At 43.5% G+C, this 17491-nt stretch overlaps 1 protein-coding gene and 1 long non-coding RNA gene across 2 annotated transcripts in view; one reads left to right on the top strand and one right to left on the bottom strand.

Moving 5' to 3' along the window:
- pcdh7a (protocadherin 7a) overlaps positions 1 to 17491 on the top strand; it is a 44450-nt gene that overhangs the window by 9340 nt on the left and 17619 nt on the right. Inside the window, exon 3 of the mRNA XM_058640441.1 lies at positions 985 to 1767. Coding sequence (XP_058496424.1) covers positions 985 to 1767 — 783 coding nt within the window. The remainder of the gene's footprint in view (positions 1 to 984; positions 1768 to 17491) is intronic.
- The window catches only part of LOC131466873 (uncharacterized), a 36023-nt gene continuing 20964 nt past the window's right edge, over positions 2433 to 17491 (bottom strand). Inside the window, exon 2 of the long non-coding RNA XR_009241455.1 lies at positions 2433 to 4669. This is a non-coding gene — a long non-coding RNA (uncharacterized LOC131466873). The remainder of the gene's footprint in view (positions 4670 to 17491) is intronic.

Below are 17491 nucleotides of genomic sequence, written 5' to 3'. Positions count from 1 at the left end.
GCACACGTTTCACTATTTTGTAGATTTTCTGCTTAATGGTTCTCCCACTGTAGTTTCTATGCATTGATTAGCTACTGTATGGACAGATTCATCACCCTGCCCGGTGTAGGACTGTGCAGATCAGTCTCACTGGCTCCTCTTGAACGAGGCTCCACAAAGCAATGTTGTAACAAGCGTAAACAACTGTCTTATCATTTTTTTATTAGTGTATATAAGCTCAGACTGTGTGTGTGTGTGTGTGTTGTAATGAGACACCATTGTTATTTGCCTTCTGTCCTAAATATGTTGTTATACAAACTGATCTAAATGGATTAGCATGGATGTGTCTTAGAACAACAAAACACAACTAAATACCATAAAATGAAAAGCGACTCAAGGAAAATGGCTCAAAATGATTTCACAGAAGACACATATTTACAATAATGTTCTATCTCTAAAGCCAAGTGCAACAAATTGTTTGAGCAAATCCAAGTCTATGCAGTCATTTATGATAGACACGTAGTTCATTCAGGAAAGAGAAGACTTGTGCTTGTATTCTGGGGGTGTAGTCACAGCACATCTCTGTTATTGACTGTTTCTTACCTTTCCTATTTCTAACTGCCCCAGACCTCAACGTAAGCTGCCCATAATTATTTTAAGAGCTTTAAGCAGTATAATCGTAGGTGTTTCCTGTAACACCGCCGATGATGCCAGATTACAGGTGGAGAATTATTCACAATTTGAATGCTGCAACCTAGAAGCAGCAGCAATTATATATTTAGTGACTGTGTGTGTGTCTGGGAATGATGGCGAAGCTCCCTGACTAAAACACAGTGATCAGTTTAATGAGGCTAAAGATGCTGTTTGATGTTTCACTGTGGCTCACACCCACTGTGTCATCTTTTACAGTCACATTTTGTTCTCTTTTGACATCTTGTCTCTTTTTCCTCTTTTCCCCCCTTTTTCTCTGCATCTCTTCTCTTGCCTCTGTTCCTCTCACCACAGGTGGCCCGAAGCATGATGGCTCCACTGTTATTGGACATTGCAGGAGACCCAGACAGTGAGCGTGCGCTCGGGAAACAGCGCCTCAGTGTAGCTATCGGTGTCCTGGCCGGAGCTGCGGCGGTCATCTTAGTGATTCTCCTTGTCGTCACGGCTCGACAGTGTGGTGCTCAGGGCAAGAATGGCTATGAGGCTGGCAAGAAGGAACCAGAGGAGGACTTCTTCAGTCCTCCAGGGGCTCAACCACATGCTGGCCGCAGTGGGGTTTCAGACCGTGGGCGCAAACCTCGCCGGGACAAACGGAATGGAAGCGGCAGTAGTGCTGCTGTAACAGGTGGAAAGTCAGATCGATCACTCTACAGTGGTATTGTCACAGTCAATGGACTGCGCCGCCACGCCAATGATGACGACGAGGAGGATCTGAGTAGTGCAAGTGAGCGCCTGGCGGCCCGCTACTGTGCTGTGGATGGTGACCCTGGCAGCCCCCGGATGGGTGGTGGCAGGAGGCACCAGTCAAGCCCAGATCTGGCAAGGCACTACAAATCCAGCTCTCCTCTTCCTGCAGTGAACCTGCAGCCCCACTCCCCCCCAGCTGAAGGGAAGAAGCATCAGGCAGTCCAGGAGCTGCCTCCATCCAACACCTTTGTGGGCAGTGGAGGCTGTGTGGGAAGTGCTGGCTCCAGCAGCAGCAGCAGTGGGGGCAGTGGCAATGCAGATGCCATGTCCCTGGGATCTGACCAGTGCTCAGAGTACGGCTGCCAGACTGGGAACAAGTACAACAAGCAGGTAGGAGCTTCTGGGAGATGATTGGGTTGATACGGTCCTTTTGGATCCTCAGTATTGGTTTGCTCTGTCCCTTCTTTAGTTACAGTGGCAAGGAAAAGTATGTGAACCCATGATTGTTCAGGCTTTCTGCCTGGCAACTTCAATCAGGTTTATAAATCAAGTGATTCAAACAATGTGCATACAATGAGCAGTAGTTTATATAAGGTGGGTTAAAAACGTAAGCTACGCAAATTGAAGCACTACCTTTCTTTTGTCATTTATTTCAGGGTTAGTTGTAAAATAAAACAATGTAATCATATTTGTATAAAATTCTATAACATAGGCTACTGCACTTGGGCTGAAAACGTTGTTTGGACAATAGACGTCCTGCTTCACAGTTCACCGGTTATTTAGACATACATTTTAAAAGAGCAAATCCTGTAATGTTTTAACAAAAACTAGAGTCTGATTTTAGCAGACCTTGTGTCCCATCAAAGAAACGGTTTGGAGACGTGGCTCCAGCATTCATTTGACTGATGAAAACACTCCAGACTCGTTCGCAAGAATCATTCACTGATGGTTGTCTGACGGCAGTGAGACAACATGACAGAAGTGAATCAACATCAGAATGGATCCAACAAAAGAAAATTGGTCCAGACAGAGCCCAGATTTTTGCTGGATAGGGATGCTGTGGAATGACTTTATATGAGCTGCACAAATCAGACATCCAAATAACGCGGCTGGGCTGAAGCAGTTCTGACAAAGAGTGATTGAAAATTTCCCGTGAACACTGTGCAGGTCCAATCCAGAAACACTTGGTCGAGGTTATTGCAGTTAATGGAAGTTCAACCAGTTACCAAGTCCAAGGGTTCCCTTACTTTTGCCCCTGCCGTGGTGAATGTTAAATGTGTGTTTAAAAAAGCATGAAATAATTGAATTGTTTGTTATTAGCTCAAGCACACTGTGTTTATGATAAATTCATGAAGGAAAAAAAAAAGGGAATTCCAAAGGGTTCATATACTCTTTCCCAGTACATCTATCTCACACACACACACACACAAGATTTGACATACCTGCTGACCTGGTCACCAACATCTAACACCTAACACCATTCATCTCCACAAAATAGCAGTCAAAGTGTGTTCATAGCAACTTACACACTTGTGCTGTGTCTGTGTGTGTGTCTCTAAGTCTAATGCGGTGAACATGAATCAACCCCCTATTGTAGGCAAACAATATGTGAATGTGCATTTATGTGTACATGCATGGCTGCCTGTGTGGCCATGTGTACAAACCCCTGAGGAGTTCAGTTGGCGTCAGGACACAGAGGGAGTGGGCGAATAGCTGCCTCCAGCAGCGTAATTGGTCATTTTGTCTCCGTTTCCTCTGTCATGCTTTTATGTTACTTCTAGTCAGCATATATGGTTGTGCTGTAAACAATACAAGTTGCATAGATAATGAATGCACTTGGCTTTGTTGTTTTCTTATTAGAAAGTACAGTTAAAAGCCGAAAAGACAAGATAAATACTGCATTCAGACAATTGCTTGCCCAGACTTTATACACACACACACACACAGCACAGGGCAAACTTCTATTTACTTGTTCTTAAACATAACAAGTAAATGCCTATCCCTAATCTTTACCCTTAAAACAATTCACATCTAACTCTTGACTTTAATCAGATCTTTACAAATGATTTTCCTCTTCAAAGGCTAGGTCCCCACTGGTCCTGAAAAAAGTCATTTATACAATAAAAGGACCTGAAGAGGCAAAAGCAAGTGTAAACACACACACACACACACACACACACATCATCTATCATTGGAGACACACTGACACAGCAGGGTGTCCCTAGTCCATGGACAGCACTCCCATGAGTGATGTTTGAGTGACAGATAACCCTTCTTAAAGGGGCGTTGTCTCATTTCCTTGATGGACAGCTCCACATTTATCCTCCCTGTGGTGAAAAAGTGCTGATGTGGTCATTAAAACAGGAGGAGAGGAGCTTCTTAGGCTAATACATGGGTTCTCTGATCCTGCTCCACACACACACACACACACACACACACACACACATGCACGCACTCCAGAGGTTAATCCATTACGGAGTCAATCCTCTTAATCTGCCGTTCCCAGGGAAAGGAAATGCTTACAGGGAGACTTTGGTGCTCATGCTTACATGCACTCAAAACATGCCAGTGCACATACAGAAAGGCACAGACACACGGACTGACAGCATAATGAATTATTGATTGAATGGGGTAATTAACTCCTCTGCTGTGTCCCCCTGCTCTAGCTCACCTACCAAAATATCCAGCATCCATTGGTTTCAAACACAGCTCTGTGTGTGTGTGTGTGTTTCCGTCAAAGACTTTGGATGCTCGTGTACGGCTGTGTTCGCATATCTGTCAGATTTTGTTAACTCGAACAGTTTGGCGATATGAGGGGGTTTATGCGTGGCGCCCCGTCACTGCGCTCAAGGGGCTGCTTATTTCATGAAGAATATACATTTTCTATTTGAGCGCAAGTGAGAGGTAGACTCCGGGAGTAATAGGTGCTGAGCATGTGCCAAATGTAGCAACTAGGACACCGACCGAATTTGAAATAGCATTAGATCGGGAGTGTGAGAGAATTATAGGTGGTTAAGTGAGGACGGAGGTGGTCAAAGCTGTTTTACTGGGTCAGTCCAAGCTGTTCATCTGAAGTCCGGATAGGGGGAATTTAAAAAAGGAAACTGGGTTTCATAGATGAAGCACAAGACCCATTATTGTAGCTGGTCTTGGATGAGGTTTTGCAGAAGAACAGGGCTGGAGACCGACTTGTGACTGGCAGAGCGGGGCTGGCAGATGGCAGAGCAAGGAGTGATTCCAAACCAGGCAGGTTGTCGAGTGGGGCGGCCAGTAGGCGAAGAAAATAGTCAATCTAAAGCAGATAGGTAGAAGAAGATTTTGGTTTACTGTTAATGGCTGCATGATGAACCCAGAATGCAGAGATACAAAGTATAAGGCTATAGGCAGGAAACTGGAAAAGTTGTGAAAACTGGGAAAAGTCTAGTGTTGACGTAACATTTGCATCATTAAGGAAACGGAGTTATCTGGAGGGAACTGAAGGGAAGAAAAACAGCTTTTAAATGCTGCGGCGGATGAGTGGTTGATTGGCAGATGCATCTCCGATGTGCAGGAGCATACAGTATGCGGGAGGAGGTATCCAGAGATGACGCACAAAAAAACAACTAAGACACACACACAGCTTGGACTGACACACAAACAACAACCAAGTATAAATGGATAGGCCTGGCTGATGTGGCCACAGATTATATTAAGACAAACGGCTTTCAAATGGCTTTATACCAATAATCGGCACAATAATATATCAGATAATTGAAAACTAAGTTTTACCTCTGAACAAATCTGAGGCAAAAACGTATGTATAAACACAATGTTGGTGTATAGTGAACATTTATCAGCTTGATATTAAAGAAAGTTATATTGCAGTATATATATGTGGGGGATAAATAACACTGTTGCATCATTTTAGCTGCACTGTGACAGAAGGTCTACTCTATAAGCTCAAATGCATGTGAGGGAGTAAGTGATTGAGTGAGAGGATTTTAAAGTGACACCACCGGTCAGCTGATAAAGAGTTTTCCCTGCACCTCTTGCTCTTATAAAATGGATCTCATGCGAGCCGCTTCCATCATGTAATCAAGAGGGCAATGTTGACAAGCCGATGCTTTACAACTTGATTTTTCAAAAAAGCGCCAAGCAATGATATCTTCCCACTTCTTGTTTAAGAGAATTGGCCTCCAGTGCAAGGCACGACTCCAGTGTGTGTCATTAAATTGACCCATTGAGTGCAGCTGATACACCGTATACGATGTGACTGAGGTTCTGACTTTCTCTCTGACTGAATATTTGCCAAGTAAATATAGCCAATATCACAGCAAAGCTGTTGTTTTTTTTAATTGTGTTTATTGTGATTTTGTCGAACAACAATGTGGTTATAAAATCAGCATGTTAGCACAGCCGTGAAGCAGCTTGGAAAGTGACTGCTGGGTTATATGAAGTCTCAATGGACTGTGAGGCAGTCAGTATTTCATACTTGTTCTTTTGTTGTCTGACAAAGGGAACTGGGAAACACACACTCCAGAACAGCTTTATTGGAAATGTTGCTGTATCTGTGAGAACAGAGAGGAGGCGGCAAGCACACGGACCAAAGGGCCGATATCGGACGACACTACAAATACAAATTTAATGCAAACATGACCCAATGACATACTGTATATATATATATATGTATATATATATATATATATATATATATACAGTATATACTGTATATGTATATACATATATATCAATATATAGATATATATTCACTGAGGAGAAGGGAAGAAGGTTTTTATCCATACTAATTGGCATGAATAAAGCTAAACTACAGGAGAGAAGGGGGAGAGTTAAATAACGAGTCAAGGGCTGTATTCTCAAGCGAACAAGAGGAGGACTGAGAGATAGATTAAATGGTAAGAAAATGGTAACTAACTGTTAAACAGAGAGAGGTAATAACATTAAAAATCAACCACTGAAAAGGAAAGAGGAAAAAACAGGAAACTGAAGATGAGAGTGAGTGTTTTGTATGTGGAGGAGGGCTTGGTACCATCTGAAATGTTTGAATGTTTATGCTTATATGATACCTGTTTGACCTATTAACACAGTGATGCTTTGTTTCTGTATCTTTTTTATTTACATTACAACATTTATCACTTTTTGTTTCTTTGGAGAGACCAAAGTAAAAACTCAAGCTTCAAATGTCTAAATAGAACTTTGAATGAGTAATTTGGTATTTTACGCCGTTTGGTACTTGAGCACATTTCAATTGGTACTAGGAACAGTGCTGACCTTAGATATCCGGCCCTAATGCTGATGAAGACAATGTTGAAAGAGAAGGCTGGAATCTGTGCTTCCAAGCAGGGAAAGTGAGAGAGAGTGAGACAGAGAGCGAGAGAGAGAGAGAGAGACAGAGAGAGAGTCTGGGTTTGGGTGGCAGCCAGAGAGAGAGTGGACTGCTGAGATGTGGGTCATCAGGATACCCATTGGCATCAGGACACATTAATGATCACAGCAGTCACATGGCACTGCAGTCAATATGGGCAAAGTGGCCTCATTCTCCCCTGTAACCATTACCACACACACACACACACACACACACACACACACACACACAAAGTTTGTGCAGTAATTCTTCTTAGGACACTTCCATTTATTTGGGCAGCCTAAACAAAGCATTATCCTTAAACCTTAACCTAACCACAGTTGACATTATAGCTCTAAATGAGGGTCTGCCTCATTAGGACCAGCTTTTGGTCTCCATGAGGACTACTGGTCCGGATACAACTACACACACACAGAGTCCCACTACAAGTGTGGTATTGTTTCAGTTTCACTGCAGTGCTTGTGTCTTGTGCACTTTGCATTGTTCCTTTCCTTCGTTTCCCCCTCACCTCTCACCTTTTGTTCCTCACCACCTCTTGCTCCGCTCCGCCATTTTTACCCTCGTTTCCATATGTGTGGCCATAAATCTAAACACTCCGCCACTGCTACCTTTGCACCTTCCCATGCACCACACTGACCTCTGAGAATGAATGGACTCAGCATTTTCACGAGTGTGACTTTTACCGTAGTGAGCACTTTCTCTCTCTCTCTCTCGCGCTGGATGCAGAGAGTGTGTGTGTGTGTGGGGGCCGGTGCGGTGCCGCTGAGGCTGAATCAAACCAGACACGCCTACACTCACACACACGTACACATCCATAACCTAATCAATGCCAGGCTAACAAGGCCAAGACTGCAGCAGGAACCGGTGGGTTGACGGCGCACTTTCTTGCATATTGCACAGCTCAACAATGCTCGTTGAAGGTCACAGCCAGGTGCCACAGCCAGGATGAGTTTGTGGTGGTAAGGACTCATCTGGCCAGTCGTGTCCATCTAATTGGACTGTATGGACAGGCGGGGGGGCAGAGATCAGGCCTGCTGGATTATGAAATTGAAAAGCAGCTTTTCATTTCAACGAAATCCCTCCAGGATTAAATATTACGAGCGTCTGTCATCGACTCAATCTCACCCCCGTGCACTCACACACGCACGCGACATGAACGCAGCCGCACATACACCGCCTGTGATAGCATATGGCATGTATTAGGGTCATAGTGGCAAAGGCACTGTAACAAATAGAAATGCACACTGTCCCCGCCTCCTTCTCGGGTTATACACACTCACACACACACACACAGACAGTAACCGACTCGTGACCCCTGTCATGATGATACCACGACGCACTGATGCATTTATTAAGGGCACAGTGCAGTGAGGCCACACTGCCGGCCATATGCTCATGGGGTGAGAAGGTGGGGTAAGCGAGAGGTGAGAAGGACGTGGTAACCAAAGTGGGGATCACCGTACGAGGCAGACTGAAAGCTGATCTACTGACCTGCAGACAAAGAGCGGGCAGAGGGGACAGGGAGGAGTCAGTGGGCAATCGGAGAGAGAACACGAGCCGGACAGAGAGAAACAGGAGTGAGGGAGAGAGGGAGAGAGGGGTGATGATGAAGAAAGGTTCAAACATGATGGGGGAAAAGGGAGACAGATGCATGTTTGTGTTAGATGCTCGGTTGTGGAGGTGAAACACATGCTCAGCCTGTAAACATTGATTTTCTGCTTGACGAGGATCATATTCATACCTTCACACTAAGCTTCAAGGTTCTTTCATACTTCTGATCCATCAGTGCAGAACAAAGAAAAACACTCAACACCAGGGCCTTTTTTTTCTTTTTTTTTTTTTAACTATCATACATTTTGTGTTTAACTTTAAACATTGGTACACTGTTGACTTGAAATGTTGGCTTTTTTTAGTTTTTTCCCTGGCGTTGGGTGACATAGACATTACTAAAAGCTGGTTATCGATGCGAGTATGAGTTTTTAGAGTGTATGTGAAGTCTTTATGTCACCAAATAAACTGTGATAACTTCTGTATGGAGAAGATTGGCTCTTACCGTCGTCACAACATTCTGTAAACTTATTTGAGAGTTTTATTCAGTTAAAACAAGAACAGGGAAGAATGTGGTGGAACGTGGAGTTTTGATTGTATGTTTTTAGCTTTTCTGGCCTTACAGACCCTAACTATAACTTCATTAACTATTTTTACATACATTCTTTTGTTGAAGGTCACCTCAGAGCTGGGCTGAAGCAGACCAACTGCTTGGTCTGTGCTACAGTTTGTCTCACATTGTTCATATGAGCCCGAACTGAACATGCAAAGTTAGACAAAATGTCCACTTCAAGTTTTTACCTGACGCTTCTTGCTGATCTAGACTATGGGTGAGACTAAACCTTTATTAAAATGTATCATCAGTTTTTTTTATTCAGTGTGACAGTAAGAATGGACTGTGAGCGCTGGTCCTTTTCTATCGAGAAACGGTGTAGCGGTGTTGGAGGACGCAGGTGTGTGTTTCCATGTGTGCAAGCTTAGGACAGCGGGACAAGACAAAGCCAGAACGCTGAGTGGGGAGAGAACCAAAGGGAGCGAGGAAGAAATTGTCTCTTTTCCTCACTCACCAAGGTCACTTAGAGCTGGAATGTGATGGGAAGTCTCTTGTCTGCGCGGGAGCGTACAGACGGGCTGCTCTGCTGATAGTGTGTCTGTGTGAACGACTCCTCACTTCAGTTTTTCTTTCAAGCTCTCTCTGAAATGGCAGGAATGTGGGAATGCCATTCCCACATGTCCATGCACAGACAAGCCGAGGCACACAACAGCCTGTGTCAGACGTGTGATTTGAACACGCGGGCATGCCCACTGAAACACACTCTTATGTGTACATAATAGCACATAATTACACACCCTCCCAGACTCTGGTGCATATTATTCAGTCACCTCAAGCAGACAAACTTCTGATAAGAATATGATGACACACCAGCAGAGAACAAAGTTTCCCGGCTCTTACATCAGTTTCGTCTTCCACTCCCTCTGGATTGAGTCACGTGCACAAGTCCGGGCACACTGTGTCTCTGAGAATCACACACATCTGTAGAGGCGTACAAACACACTATTTTTTTTTTTTAACTCTCTGACACACACTCCCAAAACTCAAGCACACGCAAAGACCTATATAGCGAGCTCCTTGCTGAGTTGCTTCCTTTTATTTGCTTCTTGAAGACTCTGTTCTGCATTGTACGTGTCTGTATTTGGCACATCTGCCTTCCAGCATTACCTTAATGGTTGTCTGTGGGTTGAGCAATTTTTCTCGATATTGCTAAACAAAAGTGCTCCCTCTCACACTAGACAGGGATTGGAGACAGCTTAGTAGCCCTGCGACTGGTTTTATCCACCTACACAAAAGAATCTTCAGTGCATTAAGTGGAATTGAGTTGGGTTGAATTAAATAGACTTGAATGGATTTAGAATTGAACTGGACTGAGCACAACTGAGCCCAATTGAATAATTCAAACGGTAAAGAATTTAGTAAGACCGAGTCAAACCGAAAACTAAATCAGACTAGGGTGAAGCGAACTGAAGTGAAGGGATTTAAATGTGTTTACCCTGCCAGTGGATGCCACAGCTGTCAGCTCAGTGGGCATCATGCGAGGGATTTTCATTATATTAGGTGGATTGACTTTGACCTTGTCCTCCTTTGTTTCGTAAGCTTGTATTTTGAAGTTTGTCGGCGTCACCTCTTCGCTGGAAGTTTGCGCGGAGCATTCGGGTCCGTGTTTGCTTCTTTTTGTGACTTGTGAATTTCAATGAACCCAAAATCATTTTGTGTACGGAGGCTTTGATCCAGTCTGCTGCAGGTTTTATGCAGATTTATTCATCACATGTTGATGTGCTCTTAAATAATCAGATCATACCTGGTGACATCATTAGTCAGACATCTGTCTGGGATCTCATAGCTACCAACAGCTGTCTCACTGTCTCGTGAATGCGGGACTGAAACATGTTCTCCAAGCAAGCTGTTAATGTCCTTCCCTCTGCTATAGACACTTTCTTTACCGCTGTTATAAGTCTGGGACCATTCAGACAGACAGACAACTGCATGCACGTTGACTTATTTCCACCTTTATAAGTTCATTCATTAAATAAGCTTCAAAGTCACTTTTCACAATTCTGCAAGAATACGGAGGCAGAATCAAATGTGCAGACTTATAATAATATACAGGCTTTCAAAACAGAGTTAACAGTTATAAACTTATAAAACTAGTATCACAGTAACAGAGCGGTATATTCAGCAGTGCCATTATGAATGATTGATAGTCACCTGCACTGTCTGCTTCTGAGCTTAGTCCTCTGTAACTCCTCTAATAAAAAAAGTGTCTCTTTCTATCTCTCCATCCCCAATGTCTGTGTCCCTCCCCCACACACACACATATGCGCGTGCACACACACACACACACACACACGTGCACCCTCATATCCTCCTCCGTCTGTCTTCTCTCTGATTGATCTCTCAGTTCTCCCTAAGTGGTTTCATCTCTTTTCATCACACTCCATCTGGACCCGTCTTTTCAAGGCACTTTTTTTTTTTATTGGTTCCAAACTTCTTTTTTTTTTTTTTTATAACACTTAATTGTTTTTTTTATTATTATTTTACAAATGGCTCTTAACAACCCTCTCCCGTTCCCTCGCCCTTCCTAGTCTGTTTTTAGACTGCCGCTATAATCTTAATTTCTCGGATTGGATGAAAGTCAGAGTGCTACCAAGGAACAAGCCTAAGGTGTGAATAAGTGCACGATGCAATGTGGTTTATGCATTCTTGCCACTGGCAAATTAGATATCAGCATATCAGATCTTGTGTTAGTGTGAAAGACGGGCCCTGGTAGTGCTGTAGTCCAAAGCTGTTTGCCCCGGGGCAAAATGTATCCATCTGTTTTAGAACTGTTGGTGGAAGATGGATACATTGAAAGATGAAGCTGGAGATAGGCGTAAAAAAGAGAGAGTCTGATGAAGAGATAGACAATTTGTGATAAAAAAAGAAGAAGAAAAGAATAGTACCCATGGCTAAGGAAGAATGGTATGGTGGGTGAGGGGGAGGAGGAGGAGGAGGAGTTGAGGTTGAGCGTTAGGGGAGGTGTATTAGGAGGACTTAAGGGAGTGGAAGAGATGGTGATGCTTTACTGAGTGGCAGGGGGAGATGTGAAGCTGCAAAATGAGAACGCATTCTTAGGTATGGCCTAGAGGGTAGAAAGGAGGGGATGTAAGAGAAAGGAGGAACTTCAGTGTGTGTATGTGTGCTTGTATTTGATACCTCTTAAGGACCTCCTCTGGCATAAACACTGACCTTGTCAGGACCAGTAGGCTAAAAATCTGGTCCTAATGAGGCAGAACCTAATTTCTGAGGAACTGGTTAGGTTTAGGGCTAAGATTTGAATAGTGTTTAGGTTAAGGTTAGGGTTAGCCATTAACGTTTCATCATTAAAGTTAGGGATAACGCCTTTGTTTAAGTTGTCCAGATGAATGAGTGTCAATGCAGTGTTCTGATAACAATAGTGGCACAAAACTGTGTGTGTATGTGTGTGTGTGTGGGTGTGTGCGCGAGATGGAGATAATAGTGAGCATTCTACCTGCCGTAGCGAAGAAGTTATATAAATCTGAGTGGGCAGGCCTCCGCGTACAGTAAAGCTGCATATTATACCACTGACCCTGGCCTCTTTCTCCCTGTGCACGCATGTGTGTGTGCGTGTGTGTGTGTGTGTATGTGTGAGAGATCCTTTTTGAGCTGCCCTTGCTTGTTCATGTCAGAAATAAACCAGATAAGAGACGCCCACCTGTACAACACACACACACACACACACACACACACACACTCAGAGACAGGTATAGCTGAAATACAAGTACTAACCGGTCAAGCAGCTGAAAATAAATCCTTTCGGTGTCTTCAAACAGAGGCATTCACATAGTTTGACCTTTTTTACACACACACACACTAATACCACACCTCAGGTTTCAACTCTGTTACACAGATGTTTCAAATAAACAGTTTCTACTCAAGCATCATGTTTTATTTTTATCTTTCAAAACAACACAAGTGGCGCTTTTCCACTACATGGTCCCAGCGCGACTCGCCTCGCCTCCCCTCGGCACTGCACGGTTATTTTGCTTTTCCATTAGCGATAGTACCTGGTACTTTTTTAGTACCTTCTCTGATGAGGTTCCAAGCGAGCTGAGCCGACACTATGCGCGACGTCGTCAGACTGCCATTCACTGATTGGTCACTGAGTGTGACGTCACTGGAAGAGACATGAGCAAGGAGTCTGACATAAGAATCAAAGCAAACAACGCCGAACTGTAAATCGGTTAAAAATACTTAAAAACCCTGAAAAACTCAATATTTAACAGAGGAATCTGGTGTATTCAGCGACAGCACTGCTGAAAGCCTCCAACCCCTGCCTATATTTCAGTTCAGTGACTGTGTCAGACTGTGCTTCGGTCACGCAGGAAGTACTGAACAAATCTTTTTTAATGAACTGATTCTAATGATTCAGTTGCACTGAAAACAACTGCTTTACAAGTCACTAGTCACTCATTTGTGTGTGTCCCGTATAAGACGAAGTCACGGCAGTTTCACGCAGCCATGCTGTGATGACTCCGCCCACGTTGAGGAGGTACTATATAGTAATGGAAAACCAACCAAACCGTGCAGAGTCGAGCCGTGCTGGGCTGGGACCATGTCGTGGAAAAGTGGCAAAATTTCCACAAATTGAATTGAGCTTAACCTAAAATCAATCAGTGCTCCTAATCAATAGTACAGTAATTGCACAGCATTACCGCAAAGAGGGTTCATAGTGGGTCAACACTGCATGTGAGACATGTGAGACATGCATTATTCAGGCGGCTTAATTCTCCTATTTCACAAATACAGAGACATTATTTAGACAGTGACTGACAGCACTTGAGAAAAAAGGCGAACACACACACACACACACAACCAAAACATCACACTCCTATTAAGCATACCTCAGATCCACCAGACGCACACACAAACTTAAACACAAGCCCGCAGAAAAAACTAATGCAAATCTATCTGCCAATTAGGGGCCCAAAAAGGTTCCCATGGAGATGAAATGGTAACCTCTAATTGGCTGGATAAAAGCGATACTTGCAACTGAGCCGACAACCGGAGATTGTTTGGAAAAAAATACACATCTGTGCATACACACACACACACGCGCGTGTGCATGCAGGTGTGCACAGTTTAAAGTTGGGCTCACAGACAGTTTATGCATGGTTGGGGGAGTCACCCACAGTATCAGCAGTAAGATGAGAAGCAAGGATAGAGTGTGTCGACACAGATATGGGGTATTGTCAGTCACGGGTACAAACGCATGCTCATTGACCGGTCGGTCCCTTTTAAACGTGTGAATAAAGCTTCAGTCGTGGTGTCGTGTTAACATGAAAGCTTTCACGGCTGTTTAAAAAGAGCAGGCTTTGATTAGAATTTGATGTGTGAGAGTGTTGCTTAATGCCAGCCCCTGCTGATGGAGGCACTTTTAAATCCAGCAGAGCAAATGTGGGGAGCCTTCTGTCAAAAAATATGTTGAATTAACAATTTCACCTCAATATGATGTCTATGATTTTTTTATTTAGTCCCCACCCCCCTCCTCCTCCTCCTCCTGTATTTTTCTAAAAGGCAAAAATCAAGCGGGTTCACCAGTCACGGCTACATTTTAACTGAGCAGAGTTTTTTTTTAAACCACAAAGCAACAGCAGTGTCGTTTCAAGGATGATCAAACATGAATCTGAAATTATTGACAAAAGTGCTAACTGAATATCAAAGGGCCCAGTGCTGTTTTCATGTGCGTGTCGAGTCGGTGCGAGAGAAGAAGAAAAAAAATGTCTCTCCGTGACTTTTACAAAGCTCTCACATGGCATGATCATTATGAGTGGTTTAATAATTTATCTCCTGCTCCCATATGGGGCTTTATGTAGAATGTGAGTCTGAGATCTAGATTGTTAGGAAGCCAATTTACACACAGCACGACCCAACTTAGACATTAGCTCAAGTGCTTGCATCTACAAAGTGCTTAATTAAAAGTTTGAGCATCTCAACACACACACACACACACACACACTTAACTTAAATAATGTTGTATATATTGTAGGTCTTGTTGCCTTTGTGGCATTTGTGATGTTTTGGTTTTTCAGATACATGGAGAGGAATATTGAGTGAAAATATTCAGCTTTAAAAGCCTTGAACGAGGCTGTTTGTCTTTGTTAATGAAATATTTACGACTCCATACTTTGGAGATGCAGAGTCAGAGACACAGACGTCCTTTGCAAGAGCTGAAACAATTACTTACCTAAATTATAGAATATCAACTATTTTAATAATAATTCAAAGTAATTTGACCCCTTTTGTGTCGCAAATTGTCCTTAATTTACAGTTTTGAATTGTGTGGGGGTTTTCTGAAGAAATGTGTCATGATAAAATGATTAATCACTCAATAAATGAAAGGCAGCAGTAGATGTTGATGTCATGGGGTCACACAACCATTATCTACTGCTTTATCCTCCAGGGTCACCAATGCACTGGAGCCTATTCCAGCTGTCTTGGACAGGTCGCCAGTCAATCAAACCGCCAACAGACAGAGACTAACCAACGTTTACTATCAAATTTCGACCTATTAAGAATTTCCAATTGACCTCTGTTGCAAACATGCAAGCTCAATGCAGAAAGGCCTCGGTCAAACCAGGATTTGCAGCGGCTACTATGCCCGGTAATTGCACAGGAGACACACAAAAAAAAAACAATGTCGTCTCAACATGAACTCACACATAAAGAGAAGTGACAATGACTATAAAAATAGCGATATTTATGCAAGCACAAATCCCCAAATGGCCAATTATGAAGCTATCAGCTGTAGTTGACACACATTTATTTTCATACTGTATAGAGTGAGAGAGTGGAATAATATTTATCACACGTAATTAGCAAAGTGTATACCTGTTGTTTTAATATGCAGCAAACAGTATGTCTTCAGCTGCAGTATTTTCCTGTTGTAGCTTGGGAATAATTAGCATTTTTAAACTTCTTTTTTCTTTTTTTTTTTTCTTACCAGGAGTTGCATGATAATTAGGCTTGGTTCTCTGAAGCTCTGCTATATGTGGCTTCACTAAAGTCATTTTGTAATCCTGATGCTGAAACCTAATTTCCATTGGGGGCTGCTGAAATTAAGCCAATATGCATACATACAGTATGTGCTTGAAGTGGGGTGTGAGGTTATCAGTGGGAACTGGTTGGATTCAACCACTACGTTCTCATTAACTCTCCTCCTCCTCCTCCTCCTCCTCCTCCTCTCTTCTTTCGCTCGGTAGCCGGCCTTACTCTGCACTCAGTCTCCGGTGTATCGAAGAGCACTCTCAAACACACACACACTGTATATGCAGTGTTCCAAAAGCATACTGTACTTCACAGAGCGAAGAAAATGAAAGACATTTTAATTTTACCGTCCACATTTGCACATGTGTTCACGTGCAAACACAGACAGAGAGAGAGACAGAGAGACAGAGCGACAGAGCGACAGAGACAGCAGGGGACCAGCTTAATATTTTTTCTCTGCGTCAAAAAAGACAGAATGAGGGAATGATTGAGTCTCAGTGCGTCAAGGAGGGAAGGAATGAGAGATAGCATGGTGGGGAGAGAAAGAGTGCACTGTCTTGCCTCTTTAATATGTGCGTATCTGCATATGAGTGTGTGCGTGCGTGTCGTCTACCCAGCATAACGCCCTCTCTGTGTCCCCAAGTCTCTCCGTGTCACTCACACACACTGAGACTATTGTCAAGTCACTGGGAGAGATGCCCCCAGACATTTCTGTGGCACTGAGTCTGTCACAGCCGTGCGAGGGCTCAGATGAGGCTCACTCGCACACGCACACATAAACACGCGTGCGCGCTCAGAACTATCTGCATATACACACGGATATGCCGTCTTATACGTTTACATAGACGTATGTGGGATTGTGTGCTGATGTTGACTTGCGTGTGTAAGGCGAGGGCCACACTGTAATCTCAGTCTACAGTTTACAGCAGCGACATGTCCCAGGTGCTTTATATACATATCTATCTATATCTATATATATATATATATACACACACACGCATATATGTATTTAAATAAGCACTTTTGTGTATGTGTGCCAAGGTCTGTGTGTATATTTGTTTGTATCCGACAGCGAATTAGGCAAAGCTATCTTTAACCTTGCAAAATGAGTGACACTGATCCAAAACTGACAGGATGGATTTCAGTTTACTGTGGGGCTCTGCCGTGTCAGCCTGTGTCAGCTCAGCCCCGTCTGCCACTTTTACAAAAGACAAGAATGCCACAGAATAACATAGACAGAGTATATGCAAGTGCAGAGAGGGGGGGGGGGGGGGAGCATGTGAGAGAGAGAGAGAGAACGACAGGACAGGGACAACTTGAAAATGAGAGATAGAGCAGGCTGAGTCAGATATGACAAATGAAATTGTTTGGCAGAGAAAGAGCTTCTTCTTTTTTCCTGGAGGAAAACACACATCGAGGGGAGAAACCGTGCATGATGCAGAGAAAGAGGAAAATGTGGGGGAGGAGACGGAGGTGGTAGGGACGGTGGTTGGATAGAGACCTTGCTCTTGTATGCGGATGTCTCCGAGGTCCTTTATTGACTCTGTCTATTGTTCACAGCAGCACTCCTAATCACTCTCAACAGGGAGGTTGTGTGTGCA

This window comes from Solea solea, chromosome 10 (assembly GCF_958295425.1).
Source record: "Solea solea chromosome 10, fSolSol10.1, whole genome shotgun sequence".
Classification (NCBI taxonomy): Eukaryota; Metazoa; Chordata; class Actinopteri; order Pleuronectiformes; family Soleidae; genus Solea; species Solea solea.
The sequence above is the reverse complement of the archived record's forward strand: the minus strand, read 5'-3'. Positions and strand labels throughout refer to the sequence as shown.